The sequence below is a fragment of the Salmo salar genome, chromosome 01 (assembly GCF_965601325.2).
Source record: "Salmo salar chromosome 01, fSalSal1, whole genome shotgun sequence".
Classification (NCBI taxonomy): Eukaryota; Metazoa; Chordata; class Actinopteri; order Salmoniformes; family Salmonidae; genus Salmo; species Salmo salar.
The window spans coordinates 143,107,620-143,132,420 of NC_138291.1; the positions used below are offsets into that span (position 1 = coordinate 143,107,620).

General features: G+C 43.4%; 2 protein-coding genes across 8 annotated transcripts in view; both read left to right on the forward strand.

Moving 5' to 3' along the window:
• Window positions 1-1,797, forward strand: part of LOC106563887 (nipped-B-like protein B) — a 48,239-nt gene extending 46,442 nt beyond the window's left edge. For all 5 annotated transcript variants that reach the window (XM_014129821.3, XM_014129829.3, XM_014129851.3 and 2 more), the window contains one exon: window positions 712-1,797. In XM_014129821.3, the coding sequence (XP_013985296.1) occupies window positions 712-1,074 (363 nt within the window). In that variant the 3' untranslated portion in view covers window positions 1,075-1,797. The remainder of the gene's footprint in view (window positions 1-711) is intronic.
• A 1,151-nt stretch (window positions 1,798-2,948) lies between these two features.
• nup155 (nucleoporin 155) lies at window positions 2,949-23,812 on the forward strand. 3 transcript variants are annotated; one of them, XM_014129879.3, is made up of 34 exons: window positions 2,949-3,087; window positions 3,677-3,834; window positions 4,004-4,141; window positions 4,390-4,486; window positions 4,573-4,643; window positions 8,023-8,115; window positions 12,063-12,326; window positions 12,424-12,497; window positions 13,477-13,568; window positions 13,698-13,795; window positions 13,907-14,074; window positions 14,165-14,265; window positions 14,476-14,646; window positions 14,782-14,892; window positions 14,994-15,174; window positions 15,367-15,432; window positions 15,567-15,711; window positions 15,877-15,943; window positions 16,024-16,139; window positions 16,268-16,374; window positions 16,532-16,665; window positions 18,416-18,607; window positions 18,803-18,941; window positions 19,052-19,187; window positions 19,313-19,466; window positions 19,624-19,728; window positions 19,861-20,015; window positions 20,194-20,323; window positions 20,447-20,560; window positions 20,677-20,797; window positions 21,431-21,541; window positions 21,807-21,943; window positions 22,161-22,267; window positions 22,449-23,812. In XM_014129879.3, exons 2-34 carry the CDS (start codon window positions 3,693-3,695, stop codon window positions 22,585-22,587), a joined length of 4,176 nt encoding a protein of 1,391 aa, XP_013985354.3. In that variant the 5' UTR covers window positions 2,949-3,087; window positions 3,677-3,692; the 3' UTR covers window positions 22,588-23,812. The 3 variants fall into 3 exon arrangements, with proteins under 3 accessions (XP_013985354.3, XP_013985348.3, XP_013985363.3); XM_014129873.3 differs by having other exon boundaries at window positions 2,949-3,080; XM_014129888.3 differs by lacking the exon at window positions 15,367-15,432 and having other exon boundaries at window positions 2,949-3,080.
• The last annotated feature ends 989 nt before the right edge of the window (window positions 23,813-24,801 follow it).

Genomic DNA, 24,801 nt, shown 5'->3' on the forward strand with positions numbered 1-24,801 from the left:
TGGAGTAACTACAATGTTGAGCCATCCTCAGTTTTCTCCTGTCACAGCCATTAAACTCTGTAACTGTTTTAATGTCACCATTGGCCTCATGGGGAAATCCCTGAACGGTTTCCTTCCTGACTGGGTGTATTGATACACCATCCAAAGTGTAATTAATAACTTCACCATGGTCAATGGGATATTCAATGTTTTTTATTTACATTTTTACCCATCTACCAATAGGTGCCCTTTGCGAGGCATTGGAAAACCTCCCTGGTCTTTGGTTGAATCTGTGTTTGAAATTCACTGCTCAACTGAGGGACCTTACAATGATCTGTATGTGTGGGGTACAGAGATGAGGTAGTCATTCAATTTATGTGATTTGGCAAGCAAATGTTTACTCCTGACCTTCTTTAGGCTATCCATAACAAAGGGGTTGAATACTTACTGACTCAAGACATTTCAGCTTTTCATTTGTTATTCATTTATTTAAATAAAAAATTTAAAAAGAATCTAATTAACACAATTTCACTTTGACATTATGGGGTATTGTGTGTAGGCCAGTGACAACAAATCTAATTTGAATACATTTTAAATTCAGACTGTAACACAACAAAATGTGGAAAACGTCAAGGGGTGTGAATACTTTCTGAAGGCACTGTATCTGCTCTCACTGCCCTCGGTGCAGTAGTTAGCTGGACGTTGTAGTAACAATGCTGTTTCTTTCCCCAGTCATCACGAAGATCCAGGAAGCACGGTGACTCTGCGGAGGCATCAGGTCACATGAACGAGACAGTAGGTTCCATGGACGTCATCGCCCTCTGCTGCCCCAAGTACAAGGACCGGCCACAGATCGCCCGCGTCATCCAGAAGACCAACACAGGCTACAGGGTGCACTGGATGGCTGGGTCCTACTCTGGAGTCTGGGCTGAGGCGAAGAAACGGGACGGACGCAAAACTGTGCCTTGGGTGGACACTATCAAGGAGTCGGACATTATTTACAAGAAAATACCCTTGACGAGTGCACACAAGCTGACGAACAGAGTGGTGCAGACTTTACGGTCACTGTACTCAGCCAAGGACGGAACTTCCTAATCGACTATACGGTTACTCTCAGACAGACAAACTCTTTGCAGCCAAACTCTATTATGAGGAACCAACGTTTTTCTAATACAGAAAATACAAAAATACTACAGACACGCAAAACATGAAATGTAAGCACGAGATAGAGAGCAAGTATTGTGAACTTTTGGTCTGTGATGAACATTTAATCTGGATCCAGGATATGTTTAAGTTAAACAGAAAAAACACAAGAAGGAAATGTTTGGAAAACATTGTGTGGGAGCTCCTTCGCTGTTGTGCAGCAAACTCGGTTGTTTGATTTTCCCACTGTATCATAGTTTAACAAAAAAAAAAGACAAAAATGTTTATATCGCTGACAAAAATTCTGTTTAAAAAAATAAACAAAGTGAATGTTGAAAATTAGTCTGTTAATGTTCTTAATAAAGTGTTCTTGGAGTTTAACCTAGCACCGGATGGATTTCTTTAGCTTAGTTTCCAGGGAAGCTACTTTTAAAACTTTTAACTTTTAATTTTGTTTTATTCCCTTTTGTTTACCCATGCTGTACAATGGAGTCTCTTGGATATAATTTATTCGGTTGAAAGCGAAGCATGCAGTATATGTGGCCTACATGCAGGGGAGTTTTTTTGTAAATTTAGATTTTGATGTATTAGGTCACCCAAGAGATAACGAAAAGGAATCCCCAGCACTTCTGGCGGAGCAAATACTGCAATAAATTTTTTTACTTCTCTTTGTTACTTGTCTCGTTTGCATTTGACTTATTTTATTTTTTCATGGTGATGGTGCGCCACCATGTAGTATCTGTTGTCAACTTGTTTGTCTTTTTTTATTCTGTTTTAGTTTTTGATATTATACGTGGAAGGTCCAGGATGATGGAAAGGGCTACAGTATTTTGATTCCCTAGTAGTAGAATTGTAATATGGTCAATTTTGTCTTGGGTTTATTGTGGTAGTTTAGTAGTCCACGGTGTTTGATTACCTAGGTGTCTGCAACTCCGAGAACTCAAATCCATCGCTCATCCACTCCGTTTCAGATAGGGCCTTGCAAAAAGCAGTGGTGAATCCATCTGTTATCTTGTGTTTCTGTAAGCCACTGACAGTTTCTGTAATGAACTAGATTTAGTATAACCATGTACTCTATGAACGTGATGGACGATCCGCATAAGAAAATGAATATTCAGAAAAATAATAATATGGTTTTGTGCCGTAAAGAAACAGTTTGTTGCCTGTCCCAACAAATCTGTCAAGTGCTGAATGCCAGGCTGTTTTGGTTTCAGGCACACACAAAAAAAAGTCATGCTGGGAGTAGCTCATTAGGGGATACCTAGTTCGTTGTACAACTGAATGCTTTGAAATATATCTTCCACATTTATCCTAACCCCTCTGAATCGGAGAGGTGCTGGGGGCTGCCTTAATCGACATCCACGTCCGTCGAACAGTGGGTTAACGGCCTTGCTCAAGGTTCAGCTTTTCACATTGTCAGTCAGCTCGGGGATTCGATCTGGCAACCTTTCGGTTACTGGCCCACGCCCACCCGCCTGCTATCTGCCGCCCAAAATCAGAGCGATCTGTTTCTGCCCGAAAGGAGAGGCGTTTGGATATTTCGCACATGCGTTCAGCACTTCAACTGGTACATATGTACCATGTCCAAACCTATAGTTAATACTCTGGCGCTTCTTAGTGGACAGAAACTGTAATTACAGTGTCCGTTGTGCTGCAAGAACAGATTCTATCGACTGAAAATAAAATAAAAAAGGTCAGTCATTTTGGTCTGGGCAACGAAATATTTTGAAAAGTTCAACACTTTTGCAAATGCCATTAGTGTAGAGAGCATGTAGAAATTCACTTCTAAAGCGTATTTGAAATTACACAGGAAGTACATCCTATAACCTTTCGCCCTCTTCAAAATTGTCATGAGGCTGGCGGGCTAGCTGCTACACTTGTTTACACCGAAGACTAGAATATTTTGCTTATCACACATAGTGTGAACAATTAATTACGTCCGGACTGCTTTCTGTAGGGTAAGATGTAAGAAAAGTACCGAACGTTATTCAACAAATCTCACTTAACGTTAGCTAGCTAACGTTAGCTCGCAGCTTAGAATAAACTGGTTTTAGCCCGCGTTTTTAGCTATTTTAGTGTTAGCAAGATGTGCTGTTATCTTGGCTATTATGTGCTATTAACCTACTATATAACTAGTTTAGATAGCTAACTCATCCAGTTACCCAGTTTCACAAGTTAGTCGCCACACGTACTTTTATAACTTCCAACAGCCTTCTTTTGATAAACAGAAAAGTGTTGTGTATCTAACTTAATTAGCTAGCTAACGTTAGCTCGCCAACGTTAACTAGCTACAGAGTCATTGCAGAACGTGGAGACGGGGTTGGACAGGCTAAATGGAGCTTGCTAGTTGGCCACTCTGTGTTTGCCATATAATCAACTCCGTCTACTGCCTTTCATCTGTCGTATAGTTTAGTTTGCATGTTAGGGGACATGTCTGTCCGTAAAGTTGCACCTGCGGTGACAGTCTGGTTTGTTTGTGGTTGGATTTTGACCACGGCTGACGTCACAGTGGTGCTGAAATGTTATTTTCATCTTCTTATGCGAATCTCATCAGTCCCACAGTGTCAAACATGCCGTCCACCTTGGGACCCAGCAGTCCTGCTGCTGCCCTTGCGGAAGCGCTGGAGAGCTCCGGCCGGCTCATAGACAGACACCTTCAGGATGACCGCTGCTTCCCTGACCTCTCAGAGCTTCTTAATGTCCCCGCACACAGTAAGTCAAGTAATTAAAGGTGCAAGGTTGTATGTTGTTCAATTTTGTCATATCAATTAATCTCAGAAGACACTTTAGCCCTGCTATTTTGGCTGTAGCCAGCTTACTGTGTCTAGGGAGGCTACAGCCACATCTCAGGGCTTAGTTCACTCCCCACTCTGTGTTGCAGACATGCCATCTTTGTCTGGGGGGTCGGACATGGACTACCCTCTTCAAGGACCTGGGCTGATCAGTGTGCCAAACCTCCCTGAGCTCAGTGCAGTCCGAAGGGTTCCCCTACCCCCTGAGCTGGTGGAGCAATTCAGCCGTATCCTTTTCAGAGACTAGGGGAAGGAAAGGGGGATACCTAGTCAGTTGTACAACTAAATGCCTTCAACTGAGTTGTCTTCCGCATTGAACCCAACCCCTCTGAATCAGAATACACAGAGGGAGCTGTGTCCAACTGTCCAGGTCTCACACATAGAACTCAGAAATGCCTGTGCAGTATTATGTGAACTTTTTAAAACTAACCACCATTTCAGAAAAGCTGCCTAGCCCTTAACCTTCCCCTAACAGATATGCAGTGCAATTGTATGATGGGAGTTTTTCCTGAAATCTGTCGAGCATGGCTCACCATTGACAACGATATCTTCATGTGGAATTATGAGGATGGGTGAGTACCAAGCACTCATAAATTAAGTTATTTTGTTCAAACATGGACCCATTTTCATTGGACACTGTCATCACTTTGTTCCACAGGGGGGACGTTGCATATTTTGACGGGCTCAGTGAAACCATCCTGTCCGTGGGGCTGGTCAAACCTAAAGCAGGTAAAATGGCAACACTCTTTCACCTGAGCTGTGTTTCCTATATTCAAAATTACAACAGCTCTGTAGGTGTTTGGGTTCAAGGCCCAGCGCAGTCAAGTGTGATTTTTCTATGTGTATGCGGTGCCTTGGGAAAGTATTCAGACCAGGTGACCTTTTCCACGTTTTGTTACGTTACAGCCTTATTCTAAAATGGATTAAATAACAAAAAATCCTCAGCAGTCTACACACAATACCCCCATAATGACAAAGCGAAAACAGGTTTTAATTTTTTTTTAGCAAATGTATTAAAAATAATAAACAGATGTCTTCAGACCTTTTGCTATGAGACTTGAAATTGAGCTCAGGTGCATCCTGTTTCCATTGATCATCCTTGAGATGTTTCTATAACTTGATTGGAGTCCACCTGTGGTAAATTATTTTGATTGGACATGATTTAGAAAGGCACACACCTGTCTATATTAGGTCCCACAGTTGACAGTGCATGTCAGAGCAAAAACCAAGCAATGAGGTCAAAGGAATTGTCTGTAAGATCTGAGACAGGACTGTGTCGAGGCACAGATCTGGGGAAGGGTACCAAAACATTTCTGCAGTATTGAAGGTCCCAAGAACACAGTGGCCTCCATCATTCTTAAATGGAAGAAGTTTCGAACCACCAAGACTCTTCCTAGAGCTGGCCGCCTGGCCAAACTGAGCAATCGGGGGAGAAGGGCCTTGGTCAGGTAGGTGACCAAGAACCCAATGTCACTCTGACAGAGCTCTAAAGTTCCTCTGTGGAGATGGGAGACACTTCCAGAAAGACAACCATCTCTGCAGCACCCCACCAATCAGGCCTTTATGGTAGACTGGCCAGACGGAAGCCACTCAGTAAAAGGAAATTGAAAACCTGCTAGGAGTTTGCCAAAAGGCACATAAAGACTCTCAGACCATGAGAAACAAGATTCTCTGGTCTGATGAAACCAAGATTGAACTCTTTGGCCTGAATGCCAAGTGTCATGTTTGGAGGAAACCTGGCACCCATCCCTACAGGAAGCATGGTGGTGGCAGCATCATGCTGTGGGGATGTTCTTCAGTGGCAGGGACTTGGAGACTAGTCAGGATCAAAGCAAAGATGAACGGAGCAAAGTAAAAAGAGATCCTTGATGAAAACCCACTCCAGAGCGCTCAGGATCTCAGACTGGGGCGCAGGACAAGGGCCCTAAGCACACAGGCAAGACAACGCAGGAGTGGCTTCGGGACAAGTCTCTAAATGTCCTTGAGTGGCCCAGCCAGAGCCTGGACTTAAACTCAATCAAACATCTCTGGAGAGACCTAAAAATAGCTGTGCAGCAGCGCTCCCAATCCAACCTGACAGAGCTTGAGAGGATCTGTAGAGAAGAATGGGAGAAACTCCCCAAATACAGGTGCCAAGCTTGTAGCATCCTACCCAAGAAGACACTATGCTGTAATCACTGCCAAAGGTGCTTCAACAAAGTACTGAGTAAAGGGTCTGAATACTTATGTAAATGTGATTTGGACATTTTTTATTTGTAATAAATGTGCAACATTTTCTAAACCTTTTTTTGCTTTGTCATTATGGGGGAAAAAACTATTTATTCAATTTTAGAATGAGGCTGTAACCAGAGAGCTGGTTGAGAGAATGCTAAGAGTGTGCAGAGCTGTCATCAAGATAAAGGGACTTTCTTTGAAGAATCTCAAATATAAAATATATTTTGAATTGTTCAACACTTTTTTTGGTTACTACATGATTCCATATGTGTTATTTAATCATTTTGATGTATTCACTATTATTCTACAATGTAGAAAATAGTGAAAAATACAGGAGGACCCTGGAAATGAGTAGGTGTCCAAACCTTTGACTGGTAGTGTGTATAGATATTAGGTACAGTTTATTAGGTACACCTATCTAGTACCGGGTCAGACCCCCCTTTGCCTCCAGAACAGCCTGAATTCTCTTGGGGCGTGGATTCTACAATGTGTCGAAAGTTTGTTGCCCAATTGGTATCAAGAAACCTAACGTGTGCCTGGAAAACATTCCTTCACCACCGCCACCGCATGTACCAATGACAGCAGGCAAAATGGGTTCATGGACTCGTGCTGCTGTCGCTAAATCCTGATTCTGTCATCAGCATGACTCCACAGCATTTGTCGGACCAGGTGTAACCGATGTGAAATGGCTAGTTAGTTAGCGGTGGTGCGCGCTAATAGCATTTTAATCAGTGACGTCACGCGCTCTGAGACTTGAAGTAGGGTTTCCCCTTGCGTTGCAAGGGCCGCGGCTTTTGTGGCACGATGGGTAACGATGCTTCGTGGGTGTCAGTTGTTGTGTGCAAGGGTCCCTGGTTCGAGCCCGGGTTGGGGCGAAGAGAGGGACGGAACCTACACTGTTACACAGGCAATATTTTTCCACTCCTTAGTTGTCCAGTGATTCTGTGCCCACTGGATTCGGTTCTTCTTGTTTTCAGCTTATAGGAGTGGAACCCGGTCTGGTCGTCTGCTGCGATAGCCCATCCGTGACAAGGATCAACGAATTATTCGTTCTGATATGTCGTTCTGCACACCTGTTGTACTGCGTTGTGTCTGTCTGTGGCCCGCCTGTTAGCTGGCACGATTCTTGCCATTTTCCTTCGACCTCATCAACTAGTTGTTTTCACCCACAGGACTGCCGCTGATTGGATGTTATTTGTTTGTTGCGCTATTCTCTGTGAACCCTAGACACTGTTGTACGTGGAAAGGCCAGAATGGCGGCCGTTTCTGAGATACTTGATCCGGCACCTGTTACCGATCATACCACACACAAAGTCACTTAGGTCACTAGTTTTTCACGTTCTAGCGTTCAATCAAACATTAACTGAATGCTTCAATGCCTGTCTGCCTGCTTTTATAGCAGGCCACGGCCAAGTGACTCACTGTCTGTAGGAGCGAGCATTTTTTGTGAACAGGGTGGTGTACCTAATAAACTTATTTCCACACTGAGGCTGGAATAATATTGTGAAAATGATAATGCCCATTTAGTGTAAGAGCTGTTTGGGGGGGAAAGCCAGATATTTCAACCTGTTGTGATGGAATAGAGTTTTTGCCTGCCTGGTGACATCACCAGGCTGTAAATTAGTTAATAGACCAACAAGAAAGTGTTCCAAACCTCTCTGCCAATAACGGCTAGTTTTCCCCTCCCCACTCAGACTACTCCCAGACAGTCCTAGCAAAATTCTTGCTTGAGAAATTCCTCTTTGCTAAGAAGCTATTTTTGTGTCTTGTTTTCAATTGAAAATGGTCAAAAATCTAAGCGTAAGGTACTTAATTGTTACCCAAAAATCATTTGATATTGAGATAAAAATGGCTGCATTGGACCTTTTTTTAACTTACGTAATTTTTTCCACAGGGATTTTCCAGCCACACATCCACTTCCTGTTGGTCTTAGCCACTCCTGTGGATGTAGTGATCCTGGGGCTCAGCTTCCCTAAAGCTCAGGCAGGTGAGTAATGATGATCCTCCTAGACCTGAAGCACACAACCCGGTGTCATCAATTCGGCATACAGTTTTGAAATTGGTTGATTTGGTTTAGATTGATATGTTTGTTGTTGGTATTAGTATTAAAGTCTTACTCCAGTCTCCTTTTCACCTCATTTAACACCTGATTTACTTAACGGGATACTTTGGGATTTTGGCAATGAGGCCCTTTATCTACTTCCCCAGAGTCAGATTAACTCCTGGACACCATTTTTGTCTCTGCGTGCAGTTTTAGTGTAGTTGCTAACTAGCTCTAGTGCAATTGCTAACTAAGCATGCTAGCGGATACCCATAGTCTTCCAGTCATTGCACTAATGCTAGTTAGCATTGGCTTGCGAAACTACCTTCATCTTCATTCATACTTGACAGAGACAAAAATGGTATCTAGGTGTTCATCTGACTCTGGGGAAGTAGATAAAGGGCCTCATTGCCAAAATCCCAAAGTATCCCTTTAACAAATGGCACATCTCAATAGGTCTTCCGGGTATCCTCATGACATGGCACAAGTGGGGGGTGCTCCTTTTCTCTATTGTTCCTCAAGCAAGATGGGAGGCTGATGACATCACAAAGTCACCATCAGTCCAACTGCTTGAATGCCCTACTCCTTGAATTTTGCGGTTGCCTAAACACTATTAAAACATATTTTTTTACCCTTTAGCAGTGGTGTAAAGTACTTAAGTAAAAATACTTTGAAGTACTGCTTAAGTAATTTTTGGGGGTATCTTTACTATTGATATTTTTGACAACTTTTGCTTCACTATATTCCTAAAGAAAATAATGTACTTTTTACCCAATACATTTTCTCTGACACCTAAAAGTACTCAATACATTTTGAATGCTTAGTAGGACAGGAAAATGATCCAATTCACACACTTAACAAGAGAACATCCTGGTCATCCCTACTGTAGGGCTGGGCGGTACACCGCATTTTACTATATATCGGTATTTATGCACGGACCGGTTTGGGATTTTACTTTACCTTCTATAATGGTATTTTAATGTTTGGTTTGTTAAATGTAATACGCCGCGTGTAACGTCTATTTTTATAGTTTACTCCGCTACTTGAGTCATCCCTCTCCTCTCCATGCCGCTTTCCACACAGACCTGGTCCCACCCCTGTCACTCAAGGAGCGCATTTGTTGTTGCTTGACCACGAGACACTTTCGTTCAGTCTGCATGGTCAATGCAGTACATGCAACAATGTTGATGACAACGATGTTTCCACTTTGATCTTAATATAAATCCACAAGCGTTCTATAATTACAATATTAGTTTGTGTTTCTTACATCTGCAAACAGCTAGTTTGTATTTTCTTAGCAAGTTAAGCTAAATCGTGTTAGCTGGCTAACTAGCTAACAAAAGTACTGAGTCAGAGCAAACGTAGCTAGCTAATACAGCCTGATACCAGTACTATTGGAGGCTTAACCTGTCTGGGCCAGTGGGACGCGTCCCACCCTAATCAACAGCCAGTGGAATCGTGTCGCGCTAAATGCAAAACCTCATAAATGCTATAACTTCAATTTCTCAAACATATGACTATTTTACACCGTTTTATAGATACACCTCTCCTGAATCGAACCACGTTGTCCGATTTCAAAAAGGCTTTACAGCAAAAGCAAAACATTAGATTATGTCAGCAGAGTACCCAGCCAGAAATAATCACACAGCCATTTTCAAAGCAACTAGCATGCATCACAAATACCCAAAACACAGCTAAATGCAGCACTAACCTTTGACAACCTTCCTCAGATGACACTCCTAGGACATCATGTTACACAACACATGCATTTTTTGTTCGATAAAGTTCATATTTATATATAAAAACAGCATTTTACATCGGCGCATGACGTTCAGAAAATCTTTTCCCTCAAATGCTTCCGATGATCAGCGCTACAATTTACAAAATTACTATTCGAAAACATTGTTAAAATGTAATATTGTCATTCAAAGACTTATAGATTAACATGTCTTGAATGCCATCTCTTTGCCAGATTTAAAAATAACTTTACTGGGAAATCACACTTTGCAATAAACGATGTGGTATGCCCAGAAAAAAAGTATAGGCTATAAATGTTGGAGCCATCTTGGAACGATCAACCATCAAAAATACTATTGTAAATAATCCCTTACCTTTGATTATCTTTATCAGAAGGCACTTCTAGGAATCCCAGGTCCATAACAAATGTAGTTTTGTTCAAAAAAGTTAATAATTTATGTCCCAATAGTGTTAGCGCGCTCCGAAGGCTAGTGAAAATGTACCGTGTGCGTCTGACTTGTCGTCAGGAATGAGCAAAAAAAATATATTTAAGTTCGTTCAAACATGTCAAACGTTGTATAACATAAATCTTTAGGGGCTTTTTCAACCAGGGCTTCAATAATATTCCATTGGGACGGTTGCATTGTCTTTCAAAACGTTTCGAAAAGGGAGAGTACCCATGGGCGCCGACGTCACAATGGTAATGGCCCATCCCCTGTGACAAAGGTAAACATCCCTCTTTCAGTCAATTTTGATGGTAGGAGGCTCAAACCACTTTGTAAAGACTGGGGACATCTAGTGGAAGCTTTAGGAAGTGCTAAATGAATCCCAAGCCCCTGTGTGTTTCAATGGCAAATGTTTGAAGTGATATCCACACATCAGATTTCAGTTTCCTGTCAGGATTTGTCTCAGGGTTTTGACTGCCATATGAGTTCTGTTATACTCAGACACCATTCAAACAGTTTTAGAAACTTTAGGGTGTTTTCTATCCAAATCAAACAATTTATATGCATATTCTAGTTACTGGGTAGGAGTAGTAACCAGATTAAATCGGGTACGTTTTTTTATCCGGCCGTGCAAATACTGCCCCCTAGCCCTAACAGGTTTTAAATCAGCATGTTTGTGCAACAGTATCTTCTAAATCAAAGAGGAAAGGCAAAGCATGAATATGTTGGCTATATGAATAAAGATTTAATGTAGCCAAAGATTGTAGAGTCCCCTAGGAAACACTGAACATCACTTTGGTTCCTACCATGTCACAATAACTCATCCATGGCGTTTTCATTCGTTGTCATGTCAAACAACACTGTATTCAAAGTGCCCACTATTATTTATGTTCTAACTATAGAATTATAATAAAAATTATATTTCCATGATTCCAAAGGTTCACCTAAGGGTTTTGATCTAAATCGCAATTGCAACATTTGGTTAAATAAGGCCTAGTATTTTTGCCCATATTGTGGCAGTGTGGAAATGATCTCAAATGAGTGCAGGAAATTATTTTAGGTTGAAGTTGAATTGAACAGTATAAAACAATCCGAATGGTGAAAGGCCCATTGAAATAATTTAGAATATATGTGTTGTCACACACTACTCATTAAGCCAACTTAGAACTTTTATTAATCAAAACATAAAATACCGTCAAATTTGAAAAATACCATTATATATTTTGCCCATATCGCCCTACCCTACTGCCTCTGATCTGGCGGACTCACTAAACACACATGCTTCGTTTGTAAATTGTGTTGGAGTGTGCCACTGGCTATCGGTAAATAAAAAAGAAAATGGTGCCGTCTGGTTTGCTTAATATAAGGAATTTGAAATTATTTGTACTTTAAAATCAAAGTATATTTAAAACCAAATACTTTTAGACTTACTCAAGTAGTATTTTACTGGGTGACTAACTTGAGTAATTTTCTATAAAGGTATCTTTTACATTTACTCAAGTATGACAATTGGGTACTTTTTCCACCACTGCCCTTTAGTCGTGTGTGTGTGTGTGTACTTTACTGTATTTATACTTGGGATATCGCTTTTCAACAGGAAAAGTATAAAAATCACTGGAGGACGTCTTTAACCCACCATGGACTACTTCAGAAATGGATCTACTCTCTCTCAACTTCTCTTTCCTCTGTTCCTCTCCCTCTCTTTATCAGGGTTGAATGACAGCATGTCTGGAGGGATGCAGTTACTACCAGACCCGCTGTACTCCATCCCCACAGACAACACCTATCTCCTGGCCATTACCTCCACCGACCTGGGCCGCATCTTCCTGGCAGGGAAAGATGGCTGCCTGTATGAGGTAGCCTACCAGGCCGAGGCAGGCTGGTTCAGCCAACGCTGTAAGAAGATTAACCACTCCAAAAGCAGCCTGTCCTTCCTAGTCCCCTCTCTGCTCCAGTTCTCCTTCTCTGAGGACGGTAAGGATAGTTCGGAGGCTCCTTGTGGAATTGGAACTTTCTTATGCTCTAGTTCTTGAATTGAATTTGATAACTTTTCTATCTTGGTGCCCCACAGACCCGGTAGTGCAGATTGCCATTGACAACTCCCGTAACACACTCTTCACCCGCTCAGAGAAGGGGGTTCTACAGGTACACAACCCAGAGTTTAACTATTTGAATGGTAGTACTGTAGTAAATATCAATTATCAATCATATTGATATATGATATCAATCAATATCATATCATGTTTATTTGAGGATTTGTGGAATAGGATGATGCTTTGGATAGAACTTTGTCAGACATTTCAAAAGGTTGTACTATTTAGGACAGGGGTTCCCAAATTTATTTCACCCACGACCCCATTTTGATATCTGAAAATTCTCAAAATGACTTTTATATTTGGGACTATTGCAGTCAATTGCAAAACATTGTAACAGTATTTCTGATTGTCTCGTCAACTCGCCATCACATACTTTTAATCTGGGCCTATAACAGCCAATTGCTAATTGGACTGACATAATGTCTCCAATCTCACCACCACCGATGAGATGGGTGTGCTTGATTCATGTCGCGTTGGAGCTGCTGAAAGTCAGGGGGCGTGGTCAACAGTGGGCACCTCATCTCTGCTGTTACATCCAACCTGGATCGATATTTGGTTTTAATGCAGACGAGAGCACTGCTGAAGTCAGCTTCACACAGATATGAGCTGGCAAAGGGTACCATGAGTTTTAACGCTCTGAGAGAGACTGCAGGAACCAAAACTCCTCCGTGATGACCCGTCAATGCTTTGTCTGCAGCATACGTCCACATGACCGCTCGAAAGGCCGCAGTTGACTGTTGCACTTAAATCATTCCGATTCAAGCGCATTTTCCCACGATCTAAGGGTACTCTTGAGTTTTATCTTTAAGATTTCAATAGATTTCATTTCGATTTTTAAGTTTAACCACATTACAATGATTTCGAGAGACAATGACGATATGTAATTTGAAGGGGGGGGGGGGCAGGATTTTGGAAATTCTCCCACGACTCCATTTTCATATCAGGCGACTCCACGTGGGGTTGCGACCCCTAGATTGGGAAACGCTGAATTAGGACCTTGAGTTAAAAGCTGCTGATGTCTGTTCCAGGTGTATGATCTGGGTGTAGACGGGCAGGGTATGAGCCGTGTGGCGGCCATGTCACAGAGTTCCATCGTGGCTGCAGCAGGAAACGTTGCCAGGTTTGTCAGCTACTCCTCACCTCTGGTTAAATCCAGAGTGCTAATGAATGGTTCATATGGTCAAAGATCATCACTGCTTAAGAACAAATCACAATTCATCTCTTTGTTCTTTTATATCGCTCCCTGTAGGACCATAGATCGCTCTGTGTTTAAACCCATCATAGAGATCTCTGTGATAGACAGATCGGAGTCGTCCGACTGCCACCTGCTGGCTGTCACTCATGCAGGTAAGGAGACGGACTGACACGGGAGAGGAAATAAAGGCCGTACTGACATTATTTTCATTGCGGAATAAGTATCTACAAAGACCTTATGTAGGTCTCCATCTCTGCTTGTAGGAGTGCGTCTCTACTTCAGCACCACTCCCTTTGCCCCACAACACGCCAAGCAGCCAGCGGCACGCCCTTGTCTGCTTGCTCTGGTCCATGTCCGCCTGCCTCCAGGCTTCTCTGCCTCCTCCACCCTGCAGAAGCCTGCCAAGGTCCACAAGGCTCTGCACAGCAAAGGTAAAAGCCACTCTGCAGTCTATACGCTCTCCTGTTATAAATGGTCCTCCTAAAGGTTTACTCATGTGTCTGTGATGTTGATCCCTACAGGAGTTCTCCTGATGGCAGCGTCTGAGACTGAGGACAGTGACATCCTGTGGTGCATCAACCATGACTCCTTCCCCTTTAAGAAACCCCTGATGGAGGCTCAGGTGGGAGCTGAGGGAGTGAGGGTCATAGTTAATTAGTGATGTAAAACCCCATCTGCTTTGGAGCTGAAATTAGACACACACTACTATGTGTAGTCAAAACCCCGGCTTACTTTGCAATGCATATGCTATGATTTAGTTTCCTTTTAAATGTAGTATTTGTTTGGCTTCAAAGAGTATTATAGCTCATATTGTCTGTGTATACCATTGCAGATGATGTCCAATGTAGATGGCCACTCCTGGGCGCTTTGTGCCATCAAGGAGGAGAAGACACCTAAAATCTCTACCCCCCTGAATAAGGATCAGGTTCCCCTCACTGACTCTCCTGTCGTGGTACAGCAACACAATGTCCCTCCGCAGAAATTTGTCCTTCTCTCTGCCAAGGTACGGTCAAGATTTTACGGCTTAGTTTGTACTGCCTGAATGGCACTGTAAATTCACACGGTCAATGAAACTCGTTCAGTCCTGTCATTTTGTGAACAAACGTCTATACACTGGTTGTTATTCATGGTCTTCCAGGGAAGTCACATCTTCCACAAGTTGCGGCCGGTGGACCAGCTGCGCCACCTACTGGTGAGCGGTACTGGTGGAGAGAGTGAAGAAGTCGAACGCTTCTTCAAACTGCACAGGGTAGAGGAGTCTCTCATTACTCATTGTCTTGTTACTGCAAGCACCGCTACACCCACTCTTTATTTCTCTGTTTGTTGACCTAACCCTCCTCTTCACCTCAGGAGGAGCAGGCGTGTGCCACTGCTCTGATAGTAGCCTGTTCCAGTGCTGCCTGCGACAGAGAGGTGTCTCAGTGGGCCACCAGAGCCTTCTTTAGGTATGGAGGAGAGGCTCAGATGAGGTTCCCCTCGGCTCATTCTGCTCCTAGCAACGTCGGAGCGCTGTTCGGCTCTCCTGTACCAGGTGAGGCGCGTCTGAGGGAGGATTTCTGCTTAAAGCCAAATTCCCATTTGTTGTAGCATGCCAATGGGAATAATGCCCTAGTCGAAATCCCTTGTATAAGTTGTACACAGTGCATTGCAATTAGACTGCTCATGAATGAGAAGTTATCTGTCGGCATCACTTGTCTTACTTCCTGCCTGCCTGTTGTTTTAGGGTCCCCAATGCCGGTTGGTAGCAGTCCAATGCCTAACCCTAGTTTCTTAGCAACACCTGTTCCAGGTACACGGCCCTTTTTTCAGTCTCTTTCTGTTGCAGTGTGCCTTGCCCGTCGACAGTACTCAACATTCACCCACTGAATATTAGCAACATTCCAGTGTTTAATGTGTGTGTGTGCCCTGACAACGATCTCTCAGGTATGATGCCCCAGAGTGTGTCTACGCCCTATATACCTGCCACGCCCATGCCCTCCGCCCCCATCACTGGCATGTCTTCTGGGCCAGAGGTGGTCTTCTCAGGGAAACACAATGGCATCAGTGTCTACTTCGCACGCATAATGGGGTCAGTCCCCTCACCTGGATAGTGTACTGTACTCAGGCCTGACTTCCATACTCGGGGGGGAAATGCAATTTTTTACTTTACTGGACTGAGAGACATTACTCATGTGTTTCACTTATAGCATGGCTTGAGTGACTTCACTAACTTGTGAACGTTATTGATTAACAGTAATATCTGGGACGGGAGTCTTGCTGTTGAGAAGACCATCAGTAAAGGAAATCAGGCTGTCAGTATTGTGAGTATTACATTAACAGCATATTACAGTCCTCCTTTGCAAGTTAATTTGAGGATGATCAATCTCTCTCTCTCCCCCAGTTGGAGAGCACAGCCAGCTCGTCTGATCTGGAGTCAGTTCTTCTGGAGCTCCGTGGTCTGAAGGACTTCCTGGATAAGAACTCCCAGTTCAGCCCCTCGTCTCTGGGGGCAGCCAGGTAAGACAGAGCCATGGCCAAGACCTGGGCTGGCTGCTTTATGGGTGGTACTATATATCCACACTTCTATGGTCATCTAGTGAAATAAATAGTATTTGATTTGCATGTTGAACTCCACCCATCTGCAGTTTCAGCTCTCCAGCCAATCTGCAGCAGCGTCTGCTGGGCTTCATGCGGCCTGATGGAGGAGCCAGTTCTCAGCAGGTCCAGCAGGAGCTCCAGAGGAAGTACCACAGTAAGTAATGTGTGGATGTTAGTTAAACTGCCATTCCAAATCAAGGAGCAACTAGAATGACCACATTGTTGATGACCACCAATGAGAACACACTAATCTTATATTTTGTGGTCTCTGTACTCTGTGACTAATGTTTCTCTCTCTTCCCCGTCCACAGCCGAGGCTCAGGCCTATGAGAAGATGTCCCTGCAGGGTATCCAGCAGCTGGTGCATCGGTCCTGTCAGACCCTGGCCCTGTGGAAGCTGCTGTGTGACCACCAGTTCAGCCTCATCATCTCTGAACTACCCATGGTAAGCTTCCAGCACCAATGACCTCACCGGGGACTGGTTTCCCGGACACAGATTAAGCCTAGTCCATTCTCCGTTGGGATAGAGTTTTAATCCAGGACCGGGCTTAATCTGTCCGGGAAACCGGCGCTGGATATTCAGGATGTGCAGGATTACATTGTGCTGTCAGTCAGACTAATTCATCTAATTGGTTAATCATCAACACACACTCCCCTCCGTATTTATTTGAACAGTGAAGCTACAATGTGTAAATTTGTGTCTGTACTCCAGCATTTTGGATTTGAGATCAAGGGTTTCAAATGAGGTGACAGTGCACAATGTCACCTTTCATTAGAGTGTATTTCAATAGATATCTGTTTAACCGTTTACAAATGTGAGCACTTTATGTATCTAGTCTCCCCCCAAAATTGGTAACCTCCCCTATTATTGGTAATGGTGAGAGGTTAGCGTTTTGGAGGGGTATGGTCTTTCTTCCTCTAACTTTCTCAGTCATCATTAGTCATGATTACCCGTAACCATGGCAGCATCCACATTAATGTATACGTGTTCAGAAACATCTATTATTTACAATAAAAGTGGCTCCAAAATGACAATACATTATTTACCATTCATTTGTATTGGGCACAACATAATCCGAAATGCAACCAAAACAAACTGCAAACGCATCCAAGAAGTTTGTGGAGTCACAAGCTTGATGCAGTTAAGGAATGATAGGAATATGGGACCAAATACTACACTTTTAACTATACTGAACAAAAATATTAATGCAACATGTAAAGTGCTGCGTTACATTCCTACATTCCTCTCAAATGTTGTGCACATATTTGTTTACATCCCTTTTAGTCAGCATTTCTCCTTTGCCAAGATAATCCATCCACCTGACAGGTGTGGCATATCAAGAAGCTGATTAAACGGCATAATCATTACACAGGTGGACAATAAAGGTGGACAATGAAAGGCCACTAAAATGTGCAGTTTTGTCACAACACAATGCCACAGATGTCTCAAGTTTTGAGGGAGCAGGAAATGTGCATGCTGACTGCTGGAATGTCCACCAGAGCTGTTGCCAGAGAATTAAAAAATATTTTTTCTACCATAAGCCGCCTCCAACGTTGTTTTAGAGAATTTGGCTGTACGTCCAACCGGCCTCACAACTGCAGACCACATGTAACTACGCCTTCCCAGGACCTCCACATCTGGCTTTTTCACCTGCGGGATCATCTGAGACAAGTCACTCGGACAGCTGATGAAACTGAGGAGTATTTATTTCTGGAATAAAGCCCTTTTGTGGGGAGGAACTTATTCTGACTGGCTGGGCCTGGCTCCCCAGTGGTTGTGCCCAGACATGTGAAATCCATAGATTAGGGCATAATGAATTTATTTAAATTGACTGATTTCCTTTATAAAATGTAACCGAGTAAAATTGTTTCAATTATTGCATGTTGTGTTATTTTTGTTCAGTATACTTTAATACTCTGAGTGCATTTTTCCAAATACTTTAGAAGAAAAAAAATATATAAAGTGCTTTCATGAAAATATGTATGAAAATTCCCTCAAATAAAAGGTGACATTTTGTATTGTCACAGCATATGAAACATTTGATCTCAAATCCAAAATGCTGGAGTATAGAGACAAATTTCTACGTTTTAGCTTCACTGTCCAAATAAATCCGGAGAAGGGTGTATTTCTGGAGTCTTTTGTAAAGATGTCTCCCTTGTCTCCTGTTTGTAACCCGTGTGTGACTTGTAAATAGGAGTTCCAGGACCAGATGAAGGGGGCGAGTTTTAAGGACGTGGTGATCCGGGGTCGAGAGCTGACTGGAGCTCTGATCACAGCCCTCATCAACGTCTACATCAAAGACTCCGCCTCTGTAGATGCCATCAGCAACCACCTTAGAGACATCTGTCCTTTGCTGTACAGCAGCGACGACAGCGTCTGCTCAAAGGTAGTCTACAAACACACACGCTGTGTTTTTATTTGTCTATATGACAGGGAAGATGTCCATCTGATTTTGGCTACAAAGTTAATTCTCATCAGCAGTCCCTGGGCAAAGTTTGATAGCATCTGCTGTTGCCTCCTCAGTCCTCTTTTTCCCTTTACAACTGTATCTCAGAACTAAATCTCCCTCTGTCCCTTCCAGGCTAATGAGTTGCTGCAGGGCTCCAGACAGATCCAGACTAAGATCGATAAGGAGAGAACACTGAGAGAGTCACTACAACTCTACCAGCTGATCAGCCAACACACAGACCTGCCACTGGTCTGCTCCCAGTACAGACAGGGTAAGGCTCCACACACACCTGGCCATCACACTAATACTATTCGAAATGTCCTTGACTCTTCATGCTTAGTGTGGATGGGACGCTAAGGGTGTTTCGCCCTCTCCTCTCAGTGCGCTTTTATGAGGGGGTGCTTGAGCTGTGCCTGACTGCAGCGGATAAGAAGGATCCTCAGAGGCTGGGACCTCACTTCTATAAGAACGGAGAACCAGAGGAGGACCAGGCTGGAGCGCTGGCCTTCCAGGAGAGGTAACTAACCACCTGTTCACGTTGATCATGAGACTGTGGTAATAGAGATCTGCTGAGGGACGTCCTGGCCTTTTATTTTCTCCCTTTTGCTGACAGACTGACCACCCCCTCGTCTCCTCCTGTAGGTTGTCATGTTATAAGTGCATCACAGACACCATGCAGGAGCTGGTGAACCAGAGTAAAGCTGCTCCTCAGTCTCCCAGTGTCCCTAAGCAGCCAGGACCCCCTGTTATGACCTCTGACCCTAACATGCTGAGTAATGAGGACGCCACCGCCCACGTGAGTGCTGCGGGGAGGAGACTGTTACCCCCAATAACAATAATATTTTCATAATTTTTTTGTATAAGTATGTGAATTTTTAGGTCCAAAGATTTTGGCCTCAATTCATTCATGCTATGGATGAGCTGTCTCATGATCTTCTCGTTCTCCCTGGCAGTTTGAGCAGGTCATTGGTCTGGCCCAGAGGTCACAGGATGAACTCTTCCACATAGCCCTCTACAACTGGCTGATACAGGCTGACCTCACCGACAAGCTTCTGGAGGTAAGAACCTTCTGGCGTTGTCCCACAGTCACGGCCTGAGATGCCTGGTTCTGTCCTTTATAGTGGATGAGTATATTGCGTTAAACTGATCTTTCATTGTGGTTTATTATCGTCTCTCTCTCCTCTTTCCAGGTGAACTCTCCATACCTGGAGGAACACCTGATGCACATGATCAAGCAGGACCAGAGTAAGGTGCGGAACATGGACCTGCTGTGGCGGTACTATGAGAAGAGCCGTAGCTTTGGCAAGGCAGCGCACGTCCTGGCCAGGCTCGCTGACATGCACAGGTACGACCTAACAGCCCCCCCGAGTCTTGATGGGCCATTTCCACACACTGTGTGGCTTAGTGGTAGAGCCCGGCGCTACCACTGACATATGAAAATGGCCTCATTCATGTTGATTCTGAGCGACATTAAAGAGGAGCACGAACCCGTTATACGTGTGTCTGTCTGTGTGCGTGTGCAGTACTGAGATCTCCCTGAAGCAGAGGCTGGAGTACATCTCCAGGGCCATCCTGTCAGCCAAGAGCTCCTCCTGCATCTCTGCTCAAGGAGCTGAAGGGGAGTTCCTGCATGAGCTGGAGGAGAAGATGGAGGTACGGGGGAGGAGAAATAACTCCTCGCTGAATTATTCGGTTTTTAGGTTTTGGCCCCTTTTTGATAAGGTTTAGATTTGGGCTCTGTCAACTCAAGCTGATATTGTTTGTCCCTTCTCCCAGGTGGTGCGTATTCAGGTCCAGATCCAGGAGACTCTGAGCAGACGTTACTCCCAGCATCCCTCTGTACAGGGAGCCATGTCACAACTGGATTCCGAGCTTATGGACATCACCAAGGTAACGGTGCATGGATATCTAACATTGCCCCTCACTCCAATAGTTCTGTTTGGTAATACATTTTCCTCCTGTACAGTAAATGTTTTAATACCCCTGTCCTTTGTCCTCCTATCTAGCTGTACGGGGAGTTTGCAGATCACTTCCGGTTGTCTGAATGCAAACTGGCCATCATCCACTGTGCTGGTCACTCTGACCCCATCCTGGTGCACTCTCTGTGGCAGGAGATCATGGAGAAAGGTGTGTACAGACAAGTTCTCCTGACGTTTCCAACGCGTCTGTCTCTTGAGTAGTTAACGAATAGACCTAACTACTCCGAAACTGTCTGGTTGGTTACGTGTCGTCTTACAAAGCTATACATGTTCATTTCTCTGCTAATCATAAAAACTAGATTCTATCCACTTCCTTATTATTTCCCTTTGTCGCATAGAGATGTATGGAGATCGCAAATGATCTCTCAATTGTGCTGCCCGTGCGCTCAGACGCCATAATGGGACAGATGCAACGTTGCGATCTCCATACATCTCTCTGCGACAAAAAGGAAATAATAAGGAAGTGGATAGAATCTAGTTTTTATGATTATCAGAGAAATTAACATATTGGTAAAATATTGATAACGATGTATAGCTTTGTAAGACTATAAATGACCAACCACCCAGTTTTGGAGTAGTTAGGTCTATTCCCCTGCTTTTGAGAGGAGCTGGCTACTGTACCGGGAGACTTCACGGAATTGCGCTAAGCTAACAATACGCTAGCTTCAATAATCTCCAAACTGCACTCGGACATAAAAATGGTATCCATGAGTTCATCTGACTCTGGGTAAGTAGATAAACAACCTAAATCTTGAATTCTGTTATTTTTCCTTCATTCCAGAGCTAGGTGACAGTGTGGCCATGAGTCCAGCTGACAGGATGAGAGCTCTGAGTCTCAAACTGGTGTCTCTGGGGAAAATCTATGCAGGAACACCTAGATACTTCCCACTGGGTAAAACCACAGGCCTACTTTCATTTATTCAGCCAATTCTCTGATTTTCCTCTATGTAAGACATCCATACTTAGTGTAATTACATTAGCAGTTCATTATTTCAACATGTTTGTCTCTAAGGTGTTATGTCTATAGGGTCTGGATGTTTAATCTGTAATTGCTTCATTATCCACCAACACCTGTCCTAGGTTGTCTCCTACCATTTGAGCTACAAAGATGGGCAAATTGTTTAATGTACAGTACTTTTCCACTGTCTTGTCTCCAGAATTCCTGGTGAAGTTTTTGGAGCAGGAGGTGTGTCATCTGAATTGGGACGTGGGCTTTGTCACCTTCACCATGCAGGAGATAGGAGTCCAGCTCCCCCGTCTGCTGGAGGTCTACGACCAACTTTTCAAGACACGGGTATATCTCTCAATTAAATTCAATGACCATTATTCATCCCTGAGGGGAAATTATTAGTGGCGGTTTTGGGATATAAATAGATAAAGATAACCCTTTATTATTAAGAGTATTATAAAATCATATTTTGCACCTGTTCAACTTGAGCATTATTTGATTAATTAATACGGTTCTGTAGACATTAAAAAACAGAATGTCTCTAACTGTGACTGTGTCCCAGGATCCGTGTTGGCAGCGTCTGAAGAAACCTCTCCACCTGGTAGAGTGTATACATGTGCTGCTGTCAGGATATGTAGAGGACCCCAGCAGAGTACCAACATATGACCGGTAACTAACCAATCACCACGTGTGCTAACCGTCGCTGCTCTCTTCATTAGGCAATGCTTCTCATTTGAAAACATATCAACCCGTGTACGTACGTAGTCATGACAATTATTGTTGTAAACATGTTTAAAATGTATCTAATACGCTCAGTCTAACTCCTATTCCTCCTTCCCCATCTTGTCAGACGGCGGTTCACTAATGTGTGTCTGGATAACATCTGTGGTTACCTGGTGGAGCTGCAGTCCCTGAGTCCTAACTCTACCCTGCGGCTCACTATCGGCAACTTCAAGGCCCTGCAGGCCAAGCTGGAGAAAGTTCACTGAGGAGGTTCCCAGGAAGACAGGAAGATCAGCAAGTAAAGAGACAGAATGAAACTGGTTTACAGTTCTGAATAACATGACTCTTCTGTATATCTCCTGTTCTGGCTGGTGTTTGATAGTGGAGTGATATTGAGAATACAGTTCGGTCTCTCAGACTGCAGTTGCGTCGCAAAGGACTACACCCCCGCATTTCTCATGAAGGGGTTATTGACCAGCTCACTACACCCCTGTCTTCAGACTTTTTACATCCTATTTTTTAACTTATTTTATAAGTACAGTATGCATTTGTTTTGTGATATAAGCCTAGAAGTGAAGACAACTTATTGGTGGCTGTCTGAGGGAATTGTATTGGTTTCACAAATGAATGTTAGGCAAACATGAACTGTTGTCATACACAGAATTAGGGGACAATACTTTACAGGGATGGGATCGTCATTTACATAGGGAGTTACTGTACTTATGTGGGTAAAATATATAGAATGTACGTATGTAGAGGAGAAATGCACTTACATGATTGTTGTGATGGCTTTCTCATTTGTTTAAACTTGAATCCACATGCTGGATATCGTGCTGATATCATTCATGAGTGTCTTTCCTTCTACATGCCTGCCATGATTCAGGCCTAAGTATTTGTTCCATGGACATTAGCCTCTGATGCGAGCTGAGGACGCTGTCTTAATCACTCCACTCATTTAAACCCAGTTTAATCCCCCCTACAGTTGAGATGTCAAGAAGACTGTTAAGCTGACAGTATTTGGCTTTGTCTGTACCACTCAACCTCTCCGTAATACAGAGTCAGATATTGGTACTCCTAACATTATGCTAAGAATTCCTTCTCTGACAAAGTTTTATAATAACTTAACCTTACTTTTACATGTTTTGTTAGTATTTCTTGTTTTTCTGAATGACTTAACACCTAAATCAGTGTGTCTGCTTTTGGCCGACTAGTTAGATGGCATTTATTTGACTGTATGAGTGTTGTACTCAACTGAGATTTCAGGGATGAGACAGAAATCCTCGATCCATGCCTTGTATAAGGGTGCTGTTCAAACAGTTTTACTCTGAGAACTCAGGCCTGCAATGAGCAATTTTATAAAATAAGCCAATTTTACATACATAGAATAATTTCAATTTGTCATGTTTTTTTGTTTAAGATTGTATTGGGAAAAAATGTATAATAAAATGTGCAACCTGTTCAGTAAATAAAAAATAAACACTTTGATTTGAACTCTTTGCACAGGTTAATGTTCACAGATATCCATGTATGGGTCCCGTTGTGATATACACTGGCCAGTTTATCTAGTTTATCCATCTAGTACTGGGTGAGACCCCCACCCATTGCCTCCACAACAGCCTGAATTCTTCGGGGCATGGACATGTCGCTCAATTGGTATCAAGGGACCTAACGTCTGCCAGAAACATTACAACACCGGCACCAGCCTGTAGTGTTGATACCAGGCCGGATGTGGCCTTGGAATCATGCTGCTTACGCCAAATCCTGACTCTGCCATCAGCATGATGCAATAGGAACCAGGAGTTTGTCGGACCAGGTAATGTTTTGTCCAGTGTTGGTGATCGTGTGCCCAATGGAGCCGCTTGTTCTTGTTTTTAGCTGATAGGAGTGGAACACAGTGTGGTAGTCTGCTGCGATAGCCCATTCGTGACAAGGACTGATGAGTTGTCCGTTCCCGAGATGCTGTTCTGCGCACCACTTGTACTGCACTGTTATTTGGCTGTTTGTGGCCTGCCTGTTAGCTAGCTCGATTCTTTCCATTCTCCTTCGACCTCTCATCAACAAGCTGTTTTCGCCCACAGGACTGCCGCTGACTGGATGTTTTTTGTTTGTCGCACCGTTCTCAGGAAACCCTCGACACTGTCGTGCGTTAAAAGCCCAGGAGGACAGCCATTTCTGAGATACTGGACCAGTGCGCCTGGCACCAATCATACCATTCTAACGTTGATTCGAACAGTAACTGGATGCCTGTCTGCCTGCTTTATGACTCGCTGTCTGTAGGAGTGAACCGTTTTCGTTAAGGGGGTGGTGTACTTAATTGACCACAGTGTATACAGTGCTTTCGGAAAGTATTTAGACCCCTTGACTTTTTCCACATTTTGTTACAGCCTTATTCTAAAATGGATTAAATAAATAAGAATCCTCAGAAATCTACACACTACCCCATAATGACAAAGCGAAAACAGGTTAAGACTTGCTAATTT